The sequence below is a fragment of the Diceros bicornis genome, chromosome 39 (genome assembly GCF_020826845.1).
Source record: "Diceros bicornis minor isolate mBicDic1 chromosome 39, mDicBic1.mat.cur, whole genome shotgun sequence".
In the NCBI taxonomy this organism is placed as follows: domain Eukaryota; kingdom Metazoa; phylum Chordata; class Mammalia; order Perissodactyla; family Rhinocerotidae; genus Diceros; species Diceros bicornis.
This window is the reverse complement of record NC_080778.1, coordinates 3,335,471-3,355,327: the sequence shown is the minus strand read 5'-3', so window position 1 is coordinate 3,355,327 and position 19,857 is coordinate 3,335,471. Positions and strand designations below refer to the sequence as shown.

At 47.8% G+C, this 19,857-nt stretch overlaps 1 protein-coding gene across 1 annotated transcript; it reads right to left on the bottom strand.

Annotated features, from left to right (window-relative positions):
• Positions 1–603: 603 nt before the first annotated feature.
• On the bottom strand, positions 604–12,702 carry DACT2 (dishevelled binding antagonist of beta catenin 2). Its single transcript, XM_058533978.1, has 4 exons — positions 12,466–12,702; positions 6,470–6,602; positions 5,110–5,352; positions 604–4,166 (listed from the first exon to the last, which is right to left on the bottom strand). The coding sequence occupies exons 1-4, from the start codon at positions 12,700–12,702 to the stop codon at positions 2,515–2,517; spliced, it is 2,265 nt and encodes a 754-aa protein (XP_058389961.1). The 3' UTR covers positions 604–2,514.
• Positions 12,703–19,857: the final 7,155 nt, after the last annotated feature.

The following is a 19,857-nucleotide window of genomic DNA, read 5'->3' as shown; positions in this document are numbered from 1 at the left end:
CCAAACAAACCCTGAGGTATTAACAACCTCATTTTATAAAGGAAGAAGCAAACCCAGGGAGGTTATGAAGATGGCCGGGCCTTGTCATAGCCAACAGCCCAGCAGGACCGGAGCCCTGGGCTGTGTCCTCCTGCTGAATTACTGATCGAGGAGTGGCATCTCGAGTTATATTTACTTACTGCAAACCTGCCTGAGAGGAAATGCAACATGACCAGCAAGGAAGTAGACTGGGGTCTTGGGCAGATGGAAGTGTGTGTCTGCGCCACCATGGTTGAGAGAGAGAGACAGAGACAGAGAGGGAGGGAGGGAGACTGATGACTGATCACTGAGGACACTTTCTGTCTGAAGGTGCCTCGGTTGCATTCTGCTCGTAGTCTACAGAGTTTTAAGTTGGTTTGCTCAGTTTGCAGAGTTCGTTTGCTTGGTCAGTTTGCTCAGTTAGTTGGTATAATTAGTTTGCTGGCTGCGCAGACAGGCCCGGGATCCGCTGAGCTGGAATGCGTTCCTGTCTGGCTGCACTGTGGAGGCTGAATCATTAGGAAATGGACCCTGGTTTCTGAGAAAAATAAACACTGTCAGAAACCTCGAGAGGCCCAAGCCCACTGCATCCCCTTCAGCGCTGATTCCACACGATCTTGGCAAGAGAGACACAGCTAAGTTTCCAGTCCTGTGAGACAAGGACAGGGTTCCTAATCATGAAGGATGGAAGTCTGCACTTTCCAAAGACTGCATTCAAAGCCCCTTAGCTGTGAAAAGCTCCAACAACGGCCAGAGATGGTCAAATAGAGCCGAGTGTGCTACATAAATGGAATTTCACGGCCATTTCTGCAGAACGGCCAGCTAGGGATGCACGCTGTGAAAACTGTATCGACAGAGGTGAAAGCTGGAACCCTCAACTCTGAATCTGTCTCGAGACCTCACCCGCTAAGAGGCCCTGGCAAAACCAGTGCTCCATTGCCTCGTGTGCCATACGGTTGAGAATTAGACCGTTTTTATAAAATACCCTGTGTAATACCTTTTATAATAAAACCCCCATCATGGGTGGGTTTGAATTTTTCTTCAAATATCAACGCAGTTTTTTAAAAAGCTCAAGAAGACCCTTTCACCTCTGTTAGTAAGCAGATTCCATGAAGCACAAGTGGGAATTCTATCCACACAGACTCAATGCAATGCGTGAATTTCAAAGTCAGCTCTGGGACCTTAGAAATGGCTGCATTTTCGAGGTTTTACAGGGAGCAGCCCCTCCACTCTATCTTCACTTTCAGAAAACTTAGCCTCTCACTTCCCACAGATCAATTTAGATTTCTTTGTTCTAAAATGTTAATTGCTTTTTAAAACGTATCTGCTTTTCAAAATGCTCTTTAAACTGTATCTGAAACTAGCTGTTTGTTACATGAATATCTAACTAACGCCCAGTATAGAATCTACTAAAATTTTGGCTGGTTTGCTTATCATTTTCCTTCAAAAGTTCCTGCCAACCCTGCAGATTGTGGCAGGGGCTGAGGGGGTCCAGACCCCCCCATGAGGGACCACGGGGTGGACGTTCCCCAGCCCACCAGGCCCAGGGAAGTGTTTTGGAGAAGTTTTGACTGATTCAGGATACAGCTGCCTTATGAATTGAAAATACTGTGCTAGTCAGCAAGCAGCTTCCCTGAAAACCTGATCTTCTCCTTGAAATGTTCAGAGAAATTTTCTTTAAAAAATAAACACCAAAAAAGGTATTTTTTCAAAAACACTTTTATGCTCAACTTCTGTGTATTGGAACCAGAGTTTGGACTGTCCTCACGTGAAATACATCTTCCCACCTTGGGTGAGAGAGCGCCTACGAGATGGGAAAGGAGGAGGGTGTCCTGAACACCTACTGTGTGCCAGCCGGGAAAGGAGCAGAGGGAGGTTACAAGGGAAAGAATATTCTCGAAGATCACAGCATCATCAGGGTGTTGATTCACGGTGAGGGCTTGACACGGGAGTTCACATTCCAACCCAATTTCCAGAGCACAGTCCTGCAACCGTCTCCAAGGACGCTTTTTGGGAGGAATGGTTTAACAGGACTGGGACTACAGTGCCCAGCCCAAGTGGGACCAGGACAGGGTCAGCTACCACCAGGATTACAACACAGACGCCGAGAAAGCCTGGCTGGGACGTCTCTGTCCTGGGAAGATGCTGACAAAGTTGTAAGTTGGCTGGAGTGGCCTATACAATCTGAAATTTCCCAGTTCTCTATCAATGTCCCTGTTGAGCGGGGCAATGCACCCCACAGAGTCACAGTGACCTCAGGGGACCTGCTTCGTCATCTCTGAGGGGACCCCTTCAAATGGTGACTTGGGAGATGAAGCAAATTGGCAGGACACACAGATCCACATCTGCATATTGAGCAGCTGAACAGAGCCGGACCCGTCCTTGGCCATGGAGAGGCCCCTTAGTGCCTGTGCGCCCCCGGTCCTCAAGAGGAGGCTTCTCCTGGAACACGGGTCGCTTTGCCCGGGGACGCGCTCAGCCGCGTCCCCGCGGGCCTCACACCATGGTCATGACCTTCAGTGCGGCCGGCTGGAACCTGCGGATCTTTTTCTTCAGGGCCTTGGAGGCCTTGACGCGACACAGTTTGGGCACGGGCGGCAGCGGCGGCCTGGAGCCGGCGGGGGCCCGCGGGGACTGCTGGGGGGCCGCCCGAGGCCAGGCCAGGCCGCCCCCACGGCCCCGCACACCGGCCTCCCAGTCACTGCCACTGGACTCCCCGTCCCCGAAGCGGTTGGCGGTGTGGTCACTGGCCTCGTCCCCGCTGCTCTCCGCGACGGTGGACGGGCGCAGGGAGGAGCACTCGGCAGAGCGCTCGGAGCCGTCCGACTCGCTGCCGGCGAGGGCGTCCTGGCGGGGCAGCTGGGGCCTGGCCCGGGCGCACACGGGCCGCGGGCCGCCCCCTCTCCTGGCCGCCGGCCTGTGCGGCCCCAGGCCGGCGTCGGGGATGCTGGCCCCGCGCGCCCTGGCTGAGATCTCCACGGAGGACTGCCACCTGCGCTGCCTCCTCCTGGCCTCCCCGGCGGCCGCCACCAGAGGGGCCGCTGCGAAGGGGAACAAGGCCTGCGCCGACGCCCGGTGACCCTCCCGGCGGGCCACCAGCAGGGGGACGAAGCAGGGCACGGGGTAGAGGCTGGCCTCGGAGCAGGCCCTGCCGGGTGCCTCCCCGGCCAGGGTGGGCCTCCTTCTGAGAGCGCCCCCCCACTCGGGGGACAGCTGGGGTGCCGCGAGGGCGCCCCACGAAGGCGGCTGCCTCCCAGACCTCAGCGCCTTGTCGCTGGCGCCTCTCTTGATCTTTGCGGCCTTTGTCTGGGGGTTGCCTGTTTTCAGCCCCGTGGGGGCAGCTCCACTGGCAACAAAGTGGGGGCGGCCACAGGGCCCTGGGGCCAGAGTGGGACTCTCTCTGCCCGCTCCCCCAGTGGGCGACCAGGCCCCGCCCTTCCGGCCACCAAGAGCCGGCTGCCTAGCCCTCCCACACCCCAGCCGAGGGGAGCCCTGGGTGCTCTCCCCACCGACGCATCTGCTGGAGGGTTTGGGTACCTCCTCGGGAAGGCTGCTGGGGTGCGGGGTGCCCCCAAGGTGTGTCGGTCCCTGCTGCTGGAGGCTGTCCCCGCTAGTGTCACCCCTCTGAGCCACCCCTCCCACTTCTGCTCTTCCTGGGGCACAGATTGACTTCTCCAGGCGGTCCTCACTGTCCACTCTCTGGCCACCAAGCTCCTGCGGGGATGGGGATGCCTCACGTCTTGGGGGTCCTTGCTTACCCAAGCTGCCCCTTGGGGGGGTCCCTCGGCCTCGCAGTCGCAGCAGCCTGTCTATATAGGCTCCGGCCGGGCCAGCCTCAAGGACCGGTCTAGTCCGGATGGAGCTTGGACCTGTGGGACGGGGAGGGGCCTTACTAGGGGGTGAGTGGCCGTCACTCTGCGGGGTCTCCTTGGTCAGAGCAAAGAGGGGGCTCTGCAAAGCAACCGCATGCAGGGGGCTGGGGTACAGGTACACCTCCCTGCCACCCTTGGACACCAGGTCACGCTGGTACTTGGGGTCCAGCAAGTGGGGCGGGAGGTCCATCCCACGGCAGAGGAGAGAAGTGGACTTGGGGTCTGCGTTGGCTTTCTGGAGCCCCACCTCAGCCAGTAGGGCTCTCTCAAGATCACCTGGGAATGAGAAAAATGAACAAATACATCAGTAAGGGAAGCATCTAATGCAGGATTCAGTCCAGTGCATGTGCAGCCCAGGCCAGCAAAGCGCTCCTCCCACCCCGCTTCCCTGGGAGACAACCTGCCACCTGCCGTGACACTCGGTGCCGAGACATAAAGAGCCTGGAAAAGTCTCCTTGGATGCTGATTCTATCACCAGTTCCAACCATTCCCCCTTCACTGATACCTTACAAGGTAAATCCTGACTCAAATGTATGAGTTCGACGGCCTCATCACAGAAGACTTGGAGGAGGCCCAGGGAGACGAGGCCTCCCCGACACACAGCGGACACCAGCCAGAGGCTGCGGCACAGACCCTCCCTGAGGCTCACAGATACGCCAAGAGGAAAGTGTGGGAACGCTCACCAAGGAAAGATCTAATGGCTATGACTAAACCAGGTCTCATATTAGAAACAAAGTGTATCCCAAGGTGACGCCACTTCCTTTGGGACAGTCTGAGGAAAAAGAAAGGCTCCTTCCCGGGCCGTGAGAGGAATCCGCCTGTGAGCTGACCTCCCTCCAGGTCCTCTCTCAGCTGTGCCCACCCTGCTCTTCCGCAGATGCCAGTCAGGCTGCCAGAGGGTTTGGGAAGGATTTTTAAAAAAACTTTCTGATGTCCATTTTAAATAATAAGAAAAAAGTCTTTTCATTCTAACAGACCTGCTGTGATGAATAGAGTGGGTGTTTAATTCCCACCTCCAATCAAAACCCAAAAAGCTGACAGAGTTTGGAGCAGCACCTGCGGGGTTAGTACCCACACCACACCCCTGGGCTTCCTTGCTCTGTGCTCAGCAGGGCCATGGCCGCCCCCGGTCGTCCTGGGATGGGACTCGGGGACTGCCACACAGCTGTCCCCCCAATGCCTGGGTTGGGACCTCCCACCCATCCTGGCTCTCCTTTACCTGTAGACACCGGCCTGGGCCGGGATGCACCATCCTCAGTGGCCTGGGGTCCCCATGTGGACAGGAGGGCCCCACACACGGTGGTCTCGTCGGCTGACCAGGGCCGGCAGTCCCCCACACCGGGCCTGGCCTTGGGGGCAGCGGGCAGCAAAGTGCTCAGGGAGGAGGATGTGTGGTCACTGCACACAGACGTGCAGGATGCGGACAGGGAGCAGGAGCCGCCATCGCTCAGCTCGTAGAAGCCTAGACAGAGCAGAGAGAGGCGGTCAGTGCATGTCCAGGCAGTGGGCCCCTTTCTCAAACGAGGGAGCCTCTGCGCCAATGGCGGCTGGGGACCTCATCAAGGCAGGCCTGGGAGGGGTCCTCCCCATTACTGTCCACTGTTGTCACACCAACAAGGCTGGGGGAACTCCCTGCACCCCCCCAATACACCGCTCATCCCTTTCCTTGGCAAGTGGTTCATGTCGCTGCATGTGACCGCTGCTCAGTCAAGTGGAGGCGTCTCCCCCACCTTCCAGCCCTGTACCACAGGCATCTTCCTCCCTCCCTCTTCGGTGCCTGTTGAGTGGGTTCATCTGAGGAAGCGATCAGAGAAAGGAGGGCATTTCGGGAGGTCTTCTGGCACCAGCCCTGCTACGTGTATGACATAACCCAGACCGTGACACCATTGTGAAAATTTTAAAAAAGAGAAAGAAACCGCAGACAATGTTGTACGTGGAGAGAAGGCTAGTCTCCTGGGTCTGTCATCTGATCCAAGGTCTGACTCGTGTAATGTGGGTAAAAAGCCCAGGACCCTGGATGTCAGGATGACTCCACTGTTATCCCCACGTGACTTTAAGGTTGGGGGACACGAGGGCAGCAGGGGAAGAAACTATCATCTTCTCTGACAAATTATAGTGATTTGAGACTGAATAAACCTATAGACTTAAAAAAATACTTTTGTTGTCTCATAAAAGTTATTTACAACTTCCATGTTGATCCAGCATAAATAGAACCCAGAATCTGTCTCAGCCCAGACAGACGAGAGAAACCCATGGGTTTTTTTTCCCATCAAAAGCAATATTTTTCTAATTAAAAAAAAAATGTATATATATACACATATATACACACTTTCTCTGTCCTTTTTTTTCTAAGCACATTTAAATAAAAGTTTTTCATTTTCAATATTCTTCAATCATGTGCTTTTTCAGGCTTGCATATAGCTCCTGACTTTCAGGTCAGGTCTGCCTGAGAACAGAGGCAGGAGGGCTGTTGACTACATCAGACCAGGAAGGCGCTGCTCCTTGAAGTAGAGGGTCCCCAGGACACGTGGCAAAGCTCAGGAGGGCCAAGGAGGCAGGCCCTGCCCACTGTTAGACACCTGAGCTGGGCCTGCTGTCGCTGTCTGGGGCCTCGCTGGAGGTTCTGCGCACGTCCAGCTGCAGCTCGCTGATCTGCTGGTCCAGCTGGTCCAAGTGGGTTTTCAGGCCGATGTCCTGGCGTCTTAAACGGTTCTAAGAAGGCAAAGAGTGAGAAATCAAACTGCCATGAGGACAGAAACCGCCCCTCAAGGCTCCGTGCAACACTTCCATGGTGCATGTGATTAACCCCACTGCAGACCGCAGCTCCGCCTCACTGCGCGGAAGACATTCCCCTGCTGCGCTGGAATAAAAAGAGTCTACCCTCCAACAGACTTTTTTCCCCAATTGCAAACTTTTTCTTTTTTTATCAGGAATTTTCAGTTAGATATTGTTTTTTAAGGATATAGAGTAATACAGCTTCTGAGAGTGAAATCAGGATCAAAAACAGCACAAAAACCCCTCCTCTGGCAGGAACCACAGACACTATTCTCAGCTGTTGTCTTTTTTTCCAGCTCTATGTAAGATCTTTCCCCATGCTCACGGGTAATGGCCTTGCGTTTGGTGGCTGCATGGCCGAACTCTTTCACACAGCACCCCTGTCCACACCCCACGGGAGGCATCTGGGGAAGGCTGATCTTTGATCTTTCATGGGATAGGAAATTCCCCAGGAGAGGACAAAAGGCCCTCCTGCATATGCTTAGCCCCCCTGTATTACAGGCAGCACTCTGAACTGTTTCGGGTTTGGTAGAGCTGTCGGGGAGGGGCAGGCCCTGCAAGAGGGGAGAGTGCCAGCTGTGCCTGGAACCAGCCCCACCTGAAACCCTGCCTGAGGATCTTTTTGGTTTAGATGTTATCATTTGAGCTCTGCTCGCAGAGGCTCTGTCTTCTCCAGGCCTCAGCTTCCCCAACTGCAAAATGGGTGATTATAAGCATTAACCACACACATGTGTGTGTATATATACATGACGTAGTATATATATAATACACGTATGTGGTTAATGCTCATAATATATATTCATACACACATATACACAAGTACACACACGTAAACAATATATAGTCACATGCCACAGAATGATACCTCAGTTCAAAACGGACCTCATAGACAACGGTGCTCCCATAAGATTAGCACCATAGACCCTACGTGTGTAGTGGGCTGTACCATCTAGGTTTGTGTAAGCACACTCTATGATGTTCCCACAATGACGAAATCCCCTAGCAATGCATTTCTCAGAACATGTCCCCATCATTAAGCGATGCATGACTGTATATGTAGAACAACCAGCACTGACTGTTTAATAAATGCTAACTTCCTTCTTTCAATTATAAAACTTCACCCTATCTTCAAGGTCCACTGCATAAATCTCTCGTTTTGATTAACAATTAAGTTTAAGGCAAATAATTAATGAACGCAATTATGTGGTTCCTCCTGTTTAAGAAAATGATTAATTGTGTTCCAAATTTTTACACAGGGAATGAGGAATTCCCCATAATTTGGGGCTCAGGGGAATTACTTCAGTAATTTCAATAATATGAAAAATCAGTCCAGGAGAGAAGCAGGTGGCAATAATTTCCAATTCTTATGAGAAATCCCAGAGCGTTCTGATACCCCAAGGTGGGGTTAACCAGGTGAGAGGCCCCGGGCCCAACACGAGGCCCCTGGTGAGGGGCAGACCATCATGACCAGCTCCACGTTACTCAGGGCCCAATTCCGGGTCTCAGAACAATCCCCAAGTTTTACAGTAATAGAGTCTCGCAGCCATAATATTATCTGTAAATGCAGCACAGTGTTTAAACCAGTCCTGAATTTAATGGAAACTTTATACTCCCAGAACCACCCAGACTGGCCTAAACATCCCGGCTTCTTAACCTGTCCCCCTGTGAACAGCACCACCAGAGGGGCCAGTGGAGCAAGCAACGATGGCTTCCGGCCAGTGACCATCCGTGTAAAAACACTTAGAATCAAACAAAGGGGCCAGTGTGTATTTTTAGTGCAAATGACTTTTTCTTTTCCTGTCATAAAACAAGACCACGCTACCGACAGAAGATTAAGTTCCTCTTAGGCCACACTTGAGTGTTTAAAAACATTGATTTGACCTCTTCTCTTACAAATCACGACGTTCTCTTTCTTCTGGAGAAGGAGGACATCTCTGCATCCGCCAGCTGGCTTCCTCCCCATCCCCAGTCCCCTTTCCCTGCGTGTCTGTGCTGCGATTGATGGCTCTGTGATTAATCCTTGGCCAGCCAGGCGTCCAGTTGGTGGTTTCTGATTAATGAGAGAGGCCACAGACACACAGCCTTGGGTCCTCACAGATGATTTACTGCATCCTCAGGACCATTCAGGATTTACGCCGTCCTCGCCTGAACCTGAAAAAGGTTCAGGACCCTTCCCGTCCCTCACTGGGGTTTTTGTGTCTCTGCTTTTCATTAACTCCTTCTTGGCATGTAACTTGGTGCTAACAGTCAAACGTCCCTTCTGTGCCCAGAATGGAGCATAATCGACTGCAAAGCCAGCCACGGAGTGTCTATATCCACGTACTTCTGCAGAGGAAATGTGTTACAAAGATGTCACTGCTGCGTGATCATGACCAGCAGTCACACATTCCCTCCAGAGCAGCGAGCAAGCTTGGGGGGCCACCTCCACTCCCCGATCACTCTGCAGGGAACAGGAGCACTGTCGGGGCAGCGTATTGTGTCAGAACCCCCAAACCTAGCTAAGGGGTAAGGGGTGCCCGTGTCACAGGGAGCACAGCCACGGTTCCCCAGCAGGTGGGATCACCCGGCTATAAATGCAGATTCTTGGGCTCCATGTCGCATCCACCAACTGAGACTCTAGGGCACGCCTGGGAACCTGCATTTTAACATGCTTCCCAGGGAGCACAAACGGACCACAAAAGGTTTGAGGACTTTTACCCAAGGAACGCCATGAAAAACGCAGTCACGTATTGCTTAATGAAGGAGGCAGTTCTGAAAAATGTGTTAGGCAATCCCGTAGCTGTGCAAACATCACAGAGTGTACTCACACAAACCTAGATGGTGCAGCCTACTACATGCCTAGGCTGTATGGCGTTAATCTTATGGGACCACCGTCATCTGTGTGGCCCGTGTCCACCATAGACTGAGACGTCGTCAGGTGATGTGTCACTGTGTATTCAGCTTATCTCTTTCTTTGAAATGTTTACTGTATTTGCCATAAGGAAAGATCTAGTTTCCATTTGTTTTGTCTTTTGCTCCCATTTACAATTCAGCTTTCCAGCCTTCTCAAACCTTTATGGCAGACAAAGTGGACAAAAATGAAACATGCCCCCAAGTTCAGAATACAGAGCTGGCCTCTAAAACACCACCGCTCTTCCCTGGAAAGCTGGAATGTGCAAAGAAAACATTTCACGCATGAATTCCATGGCTATCGCATGTGCCCTGCGGGTGGGTCAAGGTTACTACCTAACTTGAAAAGAAGTCCATCAGTCAACAGCAGAGGACCAGGTCACAGACCAGCCTCATGGATAACAAGCCCTGGAGACCCGCAGACGGAGGCTGGGCACGGTCCTGTGGATGCCTCACCCTCACTCCTGACCTTGAGTGTTCATTCCTCTATGAATTCTGGAAGCCAGCACGTCGGTTCAAGGACAATACCAGACATCACATCTACAGCTGCAGAGTCAGACCTCAGCTCTCACAGCGTTTAATGCTGGAACCCATCAGTGAGAAGTTGTTGCACGCTGCCACTTTTAGGACAAGCCACGACCAGCAAAGTCAACTACAGGGAATCTCATCAGGATAAGATTTCACTGCAGGGTGCCCAGAACCCCTCTCCACTTCCCACTTAAGGGTACCTCTCCCACGGATGCCAACAGCGCCTCCTGGTGGACATGGAGCTCCCAGACTCCTGTGGGGCATCCAAGCCTTTCCACGTCAGTGTTGCTGGGCAAGTAATCCTTCTAAAAACGGGGGTGGCAGCCACTCCTCAGGGAATGACAAATCTGCCTGAAGATTTAAACAGGTGAGCACAGGACTGGGCAGACAATAAAGACTGCTTTGGTCAGAGGTCATGGGGCTTCATTAGCTTAGAAATGTGGAACAAGGGGATTGTAAATACTGAAATCATTTTCCCTTCTGTTACAGCAATAAAAGTCGCTCACTTATTTCTTCAGCAAATACTTACTGAGCACCTACTGTGCGCTCTTTTGTGACTTTAGATGCAGCAATGAAAAAGCTGCAGCACATTCTAAGTGTTAATGTGATGAATGCTGCTCTTTTCTTAATTGTAGTTTAAATCCCCGGAGATGCTCAGGCTCATTCTCACTTGGGAAATCCTGCAGGATAAAGCTGCCTGGGGTCAGATAAAAGTTCTTCCTGTTTTCACACCTGAATGGTGACCCATGACCAGGTTAACACCAGGGTGGGGCAGGAGGGGGCCCTCAGTTAAGCGGGAGTTACTCGAGTGTGTGATTGTACTGGAGATGAAAGTCTTTTGATTGTATTCTTCATCATAGAACTAGTATCACCCCTAATTTTTCCCCTGTAAGAAAAATGTGAAAGTGTTAAGCGCAGAGCTGATGTCACACAAATTCAATTATTCTTCTCTTTTGATCACATAATCCTTTCCAAGAACAAAGTTTCAAGACAAAGTCTGCGTGTTCCTTCTGGTCCCCACATTAAAAAAAAAAAAAATTAAACAAAAAACCTGTTTGATCTTCTCTTCCAGAAGGCTACTTGTAATTAGAGGCTGAGAACTCACAAGTCTGATTTGTGAGTTACTTCAGCCAAGTTAATCACCAACTCTGTTTCTAACCCCTTGACAGAACAATTCACAGCAGCATCTCAACAGCTCCTTCCTGTGACACGTGTCTCAGGCACCTCTGTCGGCTTTTGTGGGCCTCGCAGAGCTCAAGTAAGGAAGGATGTGTCTGGGTGCAAACACGACATAAATATGCTGCCATGACTTGATTAACTGGGCAGGTAAAACAATTGATGAAGGTTCCACTCAATAATCAGCTCCTTCCCTCTGCAACGAAGCAGCCGAATCACAGGAGAGGCTGCAAAGTTAGCGCCCGTCTCTGCAATACCGGAAGATACAGGAGTCCTGGGGGGCATCTCAAGACACCAGACTTCCTGATTCTCTAGCCCAGAGCAGTTAACAAGTCGAGGTGATTGGGCTAAGTGGACAGCAACGCTGCAGCTCCATCCTGGCTACTTTGTAAGGACAGCGACTTTTAAACAGGACGGATCTGAATTTCTAATTTAAAAGAAATTACACACACTAATAGAGTTAACTCCATTAAACAGAAATCTTTCTACCCGGAGGAGCCATCATCCAGAGTCTCCAATCATCTGGAAAGCAACCGGCACTTGGAGGAGGCCAAGTAGCCAGGAGAAGACACAATGGTGAAGCCAGCCTAAGACGGTCCACGGTTCCACGCCCGTTGGGACTCAGAGCACACATCACTTTTTACAGGTCACGTTTACATTCTAAAGACGAAGAAGCCCTCAGTAGGTACATGCTCTCCCCCATATTTTGTCACAATGACGACCCCATTCAACCTGAGCCCAGTACTGGGGCAGCTCGGGTTGGCTTTGCTCGCTGGCACTGCTGTCCCTGATCTTGCGCAGCAGGGACAACCCGGTACCCGGGATCTGATGCCAGGATCCCAAGTGGCCCCCACCAGGAGAAACCGATTTAATGCGTTCTTAACAGAACAGAACTGAAACTCAAGCAAAGAGGAACGCATTCTAAAATTCCGTCTACGTGAGGAGTAGGCAGAGCAGGGTGCAGCCCCAATGCGCGGCTAAGCGTGGGCGCGCAGGTCCGGGCCACTTTCAGGATCAGGAGGGCTCCCCCTGCGCCTCGGGCCTCCAGGTCCGTCTCCTTTGGAACTGAACTGCGTCCATGAAATCCCACAGGGTGCCCCTCAATCATCGCACAGCCCGTCCACCGCGCTGCCCGCACCGGGAGGACCCGCTCCCCGCGGCCCGGCGCGCCCCGAGCACCCCCACAACACCCGCGCGCGCTCCTTACCAACTGCTCCTGCAGCGCCGCCAGCGCCGCCTCCAGCCGCAGCTCGTGGGCGCGGGGGCCGCGGGGAGCGGCGGCCCCGGGCGGGGGCTGCATGGCCAGGGCGCTCCGCACGCGCGCCTGCTGCGTAGCGCGCAGCCCCTGCAGCTCGTGCAGCCCCGCGAGCGCGGCGCGCAGCCTGGCGCCCACCCGGCGGCGGTCCCAGCCCGCGGGTCCCGGCGGGCCGCCGGGCGCCCACATCCCGAGCCCCGGCCTCCCCAGCCTCCCGGAGCCTCCTCGGAGCCTCCTCGGCCTCCCGAGCGGCGCCCCGGCCGTGTGCGCTGCCTCCTGCGCCGCCTCTCCCCGCCCCCGACCCGCAGGTCGCCAAGGTGGGGTGGGACCTATCGGTGGCGGTGGAGGGCGGTATTTGCACACGCCCCGGGGTCACAACGGCCGCCCCCAGGCCCGCCCCGTCGGCTGAGCCCCGCGCCCGGGGGACCCCGGGACCCGCGCACTCAAGTGAGCCCGGAATTCGTGCTGTGACCTCGCGGGGACCGCAGGGGAAGGAGGAGCCCGTGAGGGAGAGGGGGAAAGGGGCGAAAGTGGAACAAACCGGGTGGAAGGTTTTGTTTAGGTTTAAAAAAATATTTTTAAAGATAAATTCTTGAGACAGTATCACATTGAAAGGACTGTGTTACTGTTATTAACTCATTATAACTTGGAGAAATATTCACTTTGCCTAACATATCTGTAGTTTGGAAACCTCAGCTTGTCTCTATTTTATTATTAAATAATAGCTTATTGAGATATAATTCATGTACCATACAATTCACCTATTTAAAGTGTACAAGTTGGTGGTCCTTAGTATACTTACAAAGTTGTGCAGTTGTCATCACAATCAATCTTAGAACATTTCATCACTCTAGAAGGAAACCCTATACCCATTAGCAGGCACCCTCCATTCCCTCACTGCACCCCAATCACTAAACTGCCTATTCTGGTGTTTTATATAAATAGAATCAGACAATAGGTGGTCTTTTGTGGCTGGCTTCTTTCACTGAGCATATCTTCAAGGGTCATCCATGTGGTAGCATGTATCAGTACTTGATTCCTTTTTATTAGTAAATGATATTCCGTTGTATGGATGGATCACTTTTATTTATCCATTCATTGGTTGATGGACATTTGCGTAGTTTCCACTTTTTAGCTATTATGAATAGTGCTGCTATGTAGGTACTAGTTTTTGTAGGAAAATGTTTTTGTTTCTCTTGGGTCTATACCTAAGAGTGGAATTGCTGGGTCATGGGTAACTGCTGTGTTTAATCTTTTGAAGAACTGCCAGACTGTTTTCCAAAGTGGCTGTACCATTTTACATCCTCACCAGCACTGGATGAAGCTTCCAATCTCTCCTCATCCATGCCAACATTTGTCTTTTTGGTTATACCATCCCAGTAGGTGTCAAGCGGTACCTTATCGTGATTTTGACTTGCATTTCCGTGATAGCTGATGACGTTGAGTATCTTTTCATGTGCTTGTTGGCTATTTGTGTATCTTCTTTCAAGAAATGTCTATTCAAATCCTTTGCCCATTTATAACAATTGGATTATTTGTCTTTTTATTATTGAGATGTAAATATTGTTCGTGTATTCTAGATACAATTCCTTTATCAGATATACAATTTGCAAATATTTTCTCCATTCTGTGGGATATCCTTTCACTTTCTTGATAGTGTACTTTGCAGCAAACAAGCTTTTAATTTAGATGAAGTCCAATTTATCTATTTTTTCTTTTGTTGCCTGTACTTTTGGTGTCATATCTAAGAAATCATTGCCTAATCCAGGGTCAAAGATTACATCTGTGCTTTTTTCTAATATTTTTATAGTTTTAGTGCTTACATTTAAGCCTTTGATCCATTTAGAGTTAATTTTTGTGTATGACGAGAGATAGGCATCCAACTTGATTCTTTTGCATGTGTATATTCAGTTGTTCCAGCACCACTTGTTGGAAAGACAATTCTTTCTCCATTAAATTGTCTTGAGACCCTTGTTGAAAATCAGTTGATCCAGAAAAGCAATTTCTGGACTCTCAGTTCTATTTCACTGATGAATATGTCTATCCTTATGCCAAATCCACATTGTTTTGAAAACTGTAGCTTTGTAGTAAGTTTTAAAGTCAGGAAATGTGAGTCACCCAACTTTGTTCTTTTTCAAGACTGTTTTGAGTATTCTGGGTCCCTTGCATTTCCATCTGAATTTTAGGATCAGCTTGCCAGTTTTTGCAAGGAAGCCAGCTGGGATTTTGATGGTGATTGCATGGAATCTGTAGATTGATTGAAGTAGTATTGCTACCTTAAGATAAAGTGTTCCGAACCATAACCCATAAATGGATGTTTTTCCATTTCTTTAGGTCTTCTTTAATTCTCTCAACAGTGTTCTGTAGTTTTCAGCGTACAAGTCTTGCACTTCCTTTGTTAAATTTATTTCTAAGTATTTTATTCTTTTTGACACTATTGTAAATGGAAGTGTTTTCTAATTTTGTTTTCAGAATGTTCTTTGCTACTGTATAGAAATAAGCAATTGATTTTTTTATACTGATCCCAGCAAACTTGCTGAATTTGTTTGTTAGTTCTAATAGACTTTTAGTGGATTCCTTTGCATTTCTTTTTTTTTAATTTACAAGATCATGTCATCTGGAAATAGAGTTTCACTTCTTCCTTTCGTATTTGGATGCTTTTTGTTTCTTTTTCTTGCCTTATTGCTCTGCCTAGAACTTCCAGTACAATGTAGAATAGAAGTGAGAACAGGCACCCTTGTCTATTCCTATTCTTAGAGGAACGCGCTCAGTCTTCTACCACTGAGCACAATGTTAGCTGTAGGTTTTTCTTAGATGCCTTTTATGAGAATGAGGATATTTCAGGTTATCTTATGATTCTCTTGTTTTCTCCTTGGTTCTCTATGTTTATCTTGTCTAGTATGGGAGAAGAAGCATTAGGCTGAGACTTAAAAGACCTCAGTTCTGAAGCTCCTTTGCCTTTAGTTTTCTCAACTACATAGTGAGTGTATTGAAGAAGATCCTTGGTGCTACTTTTCTTTGTAAAAAAATTCATGGTTCTTCCTTTACATTTTCTTCCAAAGAGGGAGAGACTGGATATGAGCGCTTTATGAGTAATCTGTCTTCTCTCATCTATGGAGTTTCTTAATGATGTCTTTCGCAGAACAGAAGTTCTTAATTTTTATGTAGTCCATTGATCCTTTATGTGCCATTTTAAAGAAATTTTTGCTCATCCAAGATCTTGAAGATATTATTTAATGCTGCTTCTAGAAAATTTATCATTTACTTATCTTATTTAGATCCACAATCCACCTAGAATGGCTTTTTGTGCATTGTATGAGGTAGGGGGATCACAATTTACTTTTTCTGAAACACATATCCCAGTGCAATATTTATTAAAAAAAACAGTCCTTTTTGAACTGTTCTGCAGTGCCATCTCTGTCATAAATAAAGTGTCCATATGTATGTTTGGATCAGTTCTGCACTCCTTCTTCTGTTTGATTAGTGTGTCTGTCTATCCTGGCACTTGCCATAATTATTGTCGATTTATCTGAAGTGTTGATGTTCGGTAGACTAAGTTCTCCCTCCTTGTTCTTCAAGCGTGTCTTAAATATCCTTGAAACTTTACAATATTGTGTAAATTGTAGAATCATCAAGTAGATCTCTACAAAAAGCTTATTGGTGTTTTGATGGGGATTGCATTGACTCTATAGGTACATTTGGGGAGAAATGATGTCTTTATAATATTGAGTCTTATAATCTCTATAACTGGAATACTCCTTTATTTATAAAGATTTTCTTTAATGTCTCTAAAGTTATTTTACGATTTTTTGTGTAGAGGTCTTGTAAATTTTCATTAGGTTTATCCCTACTTTCTTAATTTTTTTTTCTGATGTCTGTAACTAATGGCAATTTTTTTTCTCTCCCATCCTTATACCTTTTATTTGTTTTTTTTTTGCTTTATTGCAGTGGCTAGGACCTTCAGTACAACGTCAAGAAATGTGATGTTATCAAGCATCCATGGATCATTTCCAAGGGCAGTGGGAAGATTTTCTATGTTTCACCAATAAAAATGTTTGCTATGTGTTTTGTATGTTCTCTATCAGATTAAGGAAATTGTCTTCTAGTCCTAAAATGGATGTTGAGTTTTATCAAAGATATTTTTTATAGCTATTGAAGTGATTATATTATTTTTCTCCTTTTTTTTTCTATTAGTATCATGATTGATGTTGATTTGCAAATGTAATGCTTGCCTTGCATTTCTGGATAAACCACACTGGTCGTGACATATATTTCCCATTAACATATTGCTGGATTTAGTTTGATAACAATTTCTTTTAGAGTTCTGGGTCCATTTTCATGAGTGAGATCAGCCCATCATTCTCCTTTCTCATAAATTCGTTTTTGGGTTTTTTCAGAATCAGTGCTATAGACTGAGTGAAAACATTCTCACTTTTGATCTTCCGTGTAAGGGTTTGTATAAGATGAAGATCATTTCATTCCCAAATGTCTAGTAGAATGTTAATGGACCCATCTGTGCCTGGGTTTTCTTTGTCTAAAAATTTTAAATTATGAATTCAAGTTCTGAAATAGTTACATAATTATTCAGACTTTTTCTTTCTTCTCGTGTCACTTTGTTGCAGATGTATTGTTCCCGTTTTTTTAATTTCGTCCCTATTTTCAGTTGTGTTGGCCTAAGTGTTCTGTGACATCTGCAGGTGTTTATCAGATCTGTAGTGATGTGTGCCTCCACACCCCCATTCCGGCATTTTCTTCTATCATTGGTTATTTGTGCTTTTTTCCTTTTTATTTTTTGGTCTTGATCAGCCTTGGCAATGGTTTAACAATTTTATCAGTCTTTTCAAAGAACCACCTTTTGACTTTGGTGACCCTCTGTGTTTTTGTTGTTTTCTAATTCATTAATCAATGCTCTTTTCTTTATGATTTCCTTCAGTCTATTTACTTTGGGTATAATTTATTAGATTACTTTTTCTAACTTCTTGCAATGAATTCTTGGCCCATTGGCATCTCTTTCCTTCAGTTGGCATGGCTCAGACCTCATTTGTGGTGTCAGGAACTTGTAACTGAACAAGTAGTGGGCATCCCCATATTGAAGTACGTCTACGTCCCGAGCTTTCTGCAGAGAGAATGGAGCCAACGCTCATGTAGAATGGCTTTAGAGGAAAAGTCATGGATGCAGTCTCAAATTGAGTCCTAGAATGGAGATGTGTGAGGAATCTTAGCAATCATGTCGCCTGCCATTGTCGCCTGTCCTTCGTGTCAGATGAGAAACAGGCCCGGAAAAGATAGTTTTAATTGACTTGTCTAAGATATTCCTCTCCCCATTTCTCTTATTAAATCGTGACAATAGAGGAATATGCTCAACTTTTGCTGTCTCTTTTTCTCTCTCACTCATACACACACACACACACACACACACACACACACACACACATAAACACACAAGATAAATGTGGTATCCTCTATCACAAGTGCCTCTGAGAATGAGTTTGAGCCCAGGGAGCATTTCTGGGCCCCCGGCAGGGAAGGGCTCTCTTAGATCTTCACATGGGCTCTGTGCTGAGGCCCCAGGCTCGTTTCCAGGCCGTTGATAATTTTCCTGGTTCTCCCACCCTCCACTCCATCCGCCATGTCATTGGTCCTATCAGTTATTTTCCACGGACTTGGAATCCTTGGCATTTTTTAGGAGCTTTATCTGTCTCTGCCTAGACCACACCCACGGAGAACACCATTTCCTGGGCCCCTGGAGAGCTAGTCAGAACCTGGGTGTGGACATCAGTAATCAGGCCTCTTCAGCCAATGCCTCTGATTCCCAGTCAACAAATCTGCTGACACGGTTATCTTCACCACATAATTACCAGCTTCCAGATTTTATTACGTGAGGAAGCAGACTGGCTAAGGGAGAAAGAGCTTTTCAGCTTTACCACTTTTATCATCTGTTCTTGTCTAATCATATTAGCATAACTAGTAGTATTTACATACTGTTCTGTAATGATATATATCCATCAAATTAAAAAATTTAAATAGATCTTTGTTATTCTCTGGATTGTTTTCATATTATACCATTTTTGTTTTGTGGGTACAATAGCTTTTTGAATCCCTTGGTGAATACTAATTTTCTGGTTCATTTTTTTACTTTTCAAATTACCTCTGTGTTGTGTGGTGTCAGCTTTTCTGTTTGTGTATCTTTGACTCTTTGGTATTGTAGACTTTCCTCAGGTGGCCGAGGATTCTTGCATGTGAGGTAATAAGAGAAGATTCTTTATATGTGAGGCAATAAGAAAGTGTACCTCGTCTTGAGATAGGCATTTTAATTCATTTGTATTTGGTTGTAGGTGTAAACTATGCTTTTTTTTTTCTTTACAATCATCATCTGGTCTCAGCAGGAAGACATGGGCTCCACGCGCTATTTTGTATCAGAAGTCCACTAGAACTTTTACATTTAAAAAAAGTTTTTGCAGCAGTCTCAAGCTTACAAGAAAGTTACATGGACAGTACAAAGAACTTGTCTCCCTTTTTCCCAGAACCATTGAGAGCAGAGTGATGACCCATTGCCCCGTCTCCCCGAATACCTTACTGGGTGTTTCCTGCACATAGGGTATTATCTTAACTAACCAAAATTCAGTAATTAAAATCAGGAAATTGACGTTGATTCATAACTACCATGTAATTTTCAGATTCAAGTCAGTTTTCACCAATATCCCATTAATGTCTGTCAGATCAGAACAATCCCATCCAGACTAAGGCATTTACCTGTCCCGTCCTGCTGGTGTCCATCAGCCTGGAGCAGGGGCTCAATCTGTCCTTGACTTATGACTTTGCACTTTTGAAGATTGTAGACCAGTTATTTTGTAGGATGCTCCTTGGTTTTGTTTTGCTGAGCTTTCCTCCTGTTCAGGTTATGCATCTGAGGCAGGAATATCACAGAAGTGATGCAATGCTCTTGTCATGCATCCTATCCAAGGGGCAAACAGCTTCAACTTGCCCATTCCTGACACTGCCCACCTTGATCACTACATCTGTGTCTGGAGCTCTATCTCTCGTCTGTCTGTCTGCCCATCCATCTATCCATCCATCCATCCATCCATCCATCCATCCACCATCTATTCATCCATCCATCTAATATTTGTCAGTCTGTCTGTCTGCCTGTCTATCTCTCTCTCTCCATCCATCCATCCTCCCTTCCATCCATCTACCATCTCTCTACCTATCCATCATCTATCTGTCTGTCTATCTATCATCTGTCTATCTATCTATCTATCTATCTATCTAGTCTATAATCTACTTATCTATCTGTAATTGATTGACTGTTTAGGAAGGGCAGGGCAGGGAAGTGGGGGAAGA

Coding starts and splice junctions, on each gene's coding strand:
- DACT2 (XM_058533978.1), bottom strand. CDS start 12,702: ATGTGGGCGCCCGGCGGCCCGCCGGGACCCGCGGGCTGGGACCGCCGC. Junction 5,353..6,469: donor CGACAGCAGGCCCAGCTCAG/GTGTCTAACAGT, acceptor TGCTCTGTCTAG/GCTTCTACGAGCTGAGCGAT. Junction 4,167..5,109: donor GCCCAGGCCGGTGTCTACAG/GTAAAGGAGAGC, acceptor TCTCATTCCCAG/GTGATCTTGAGAGAGCCCTA.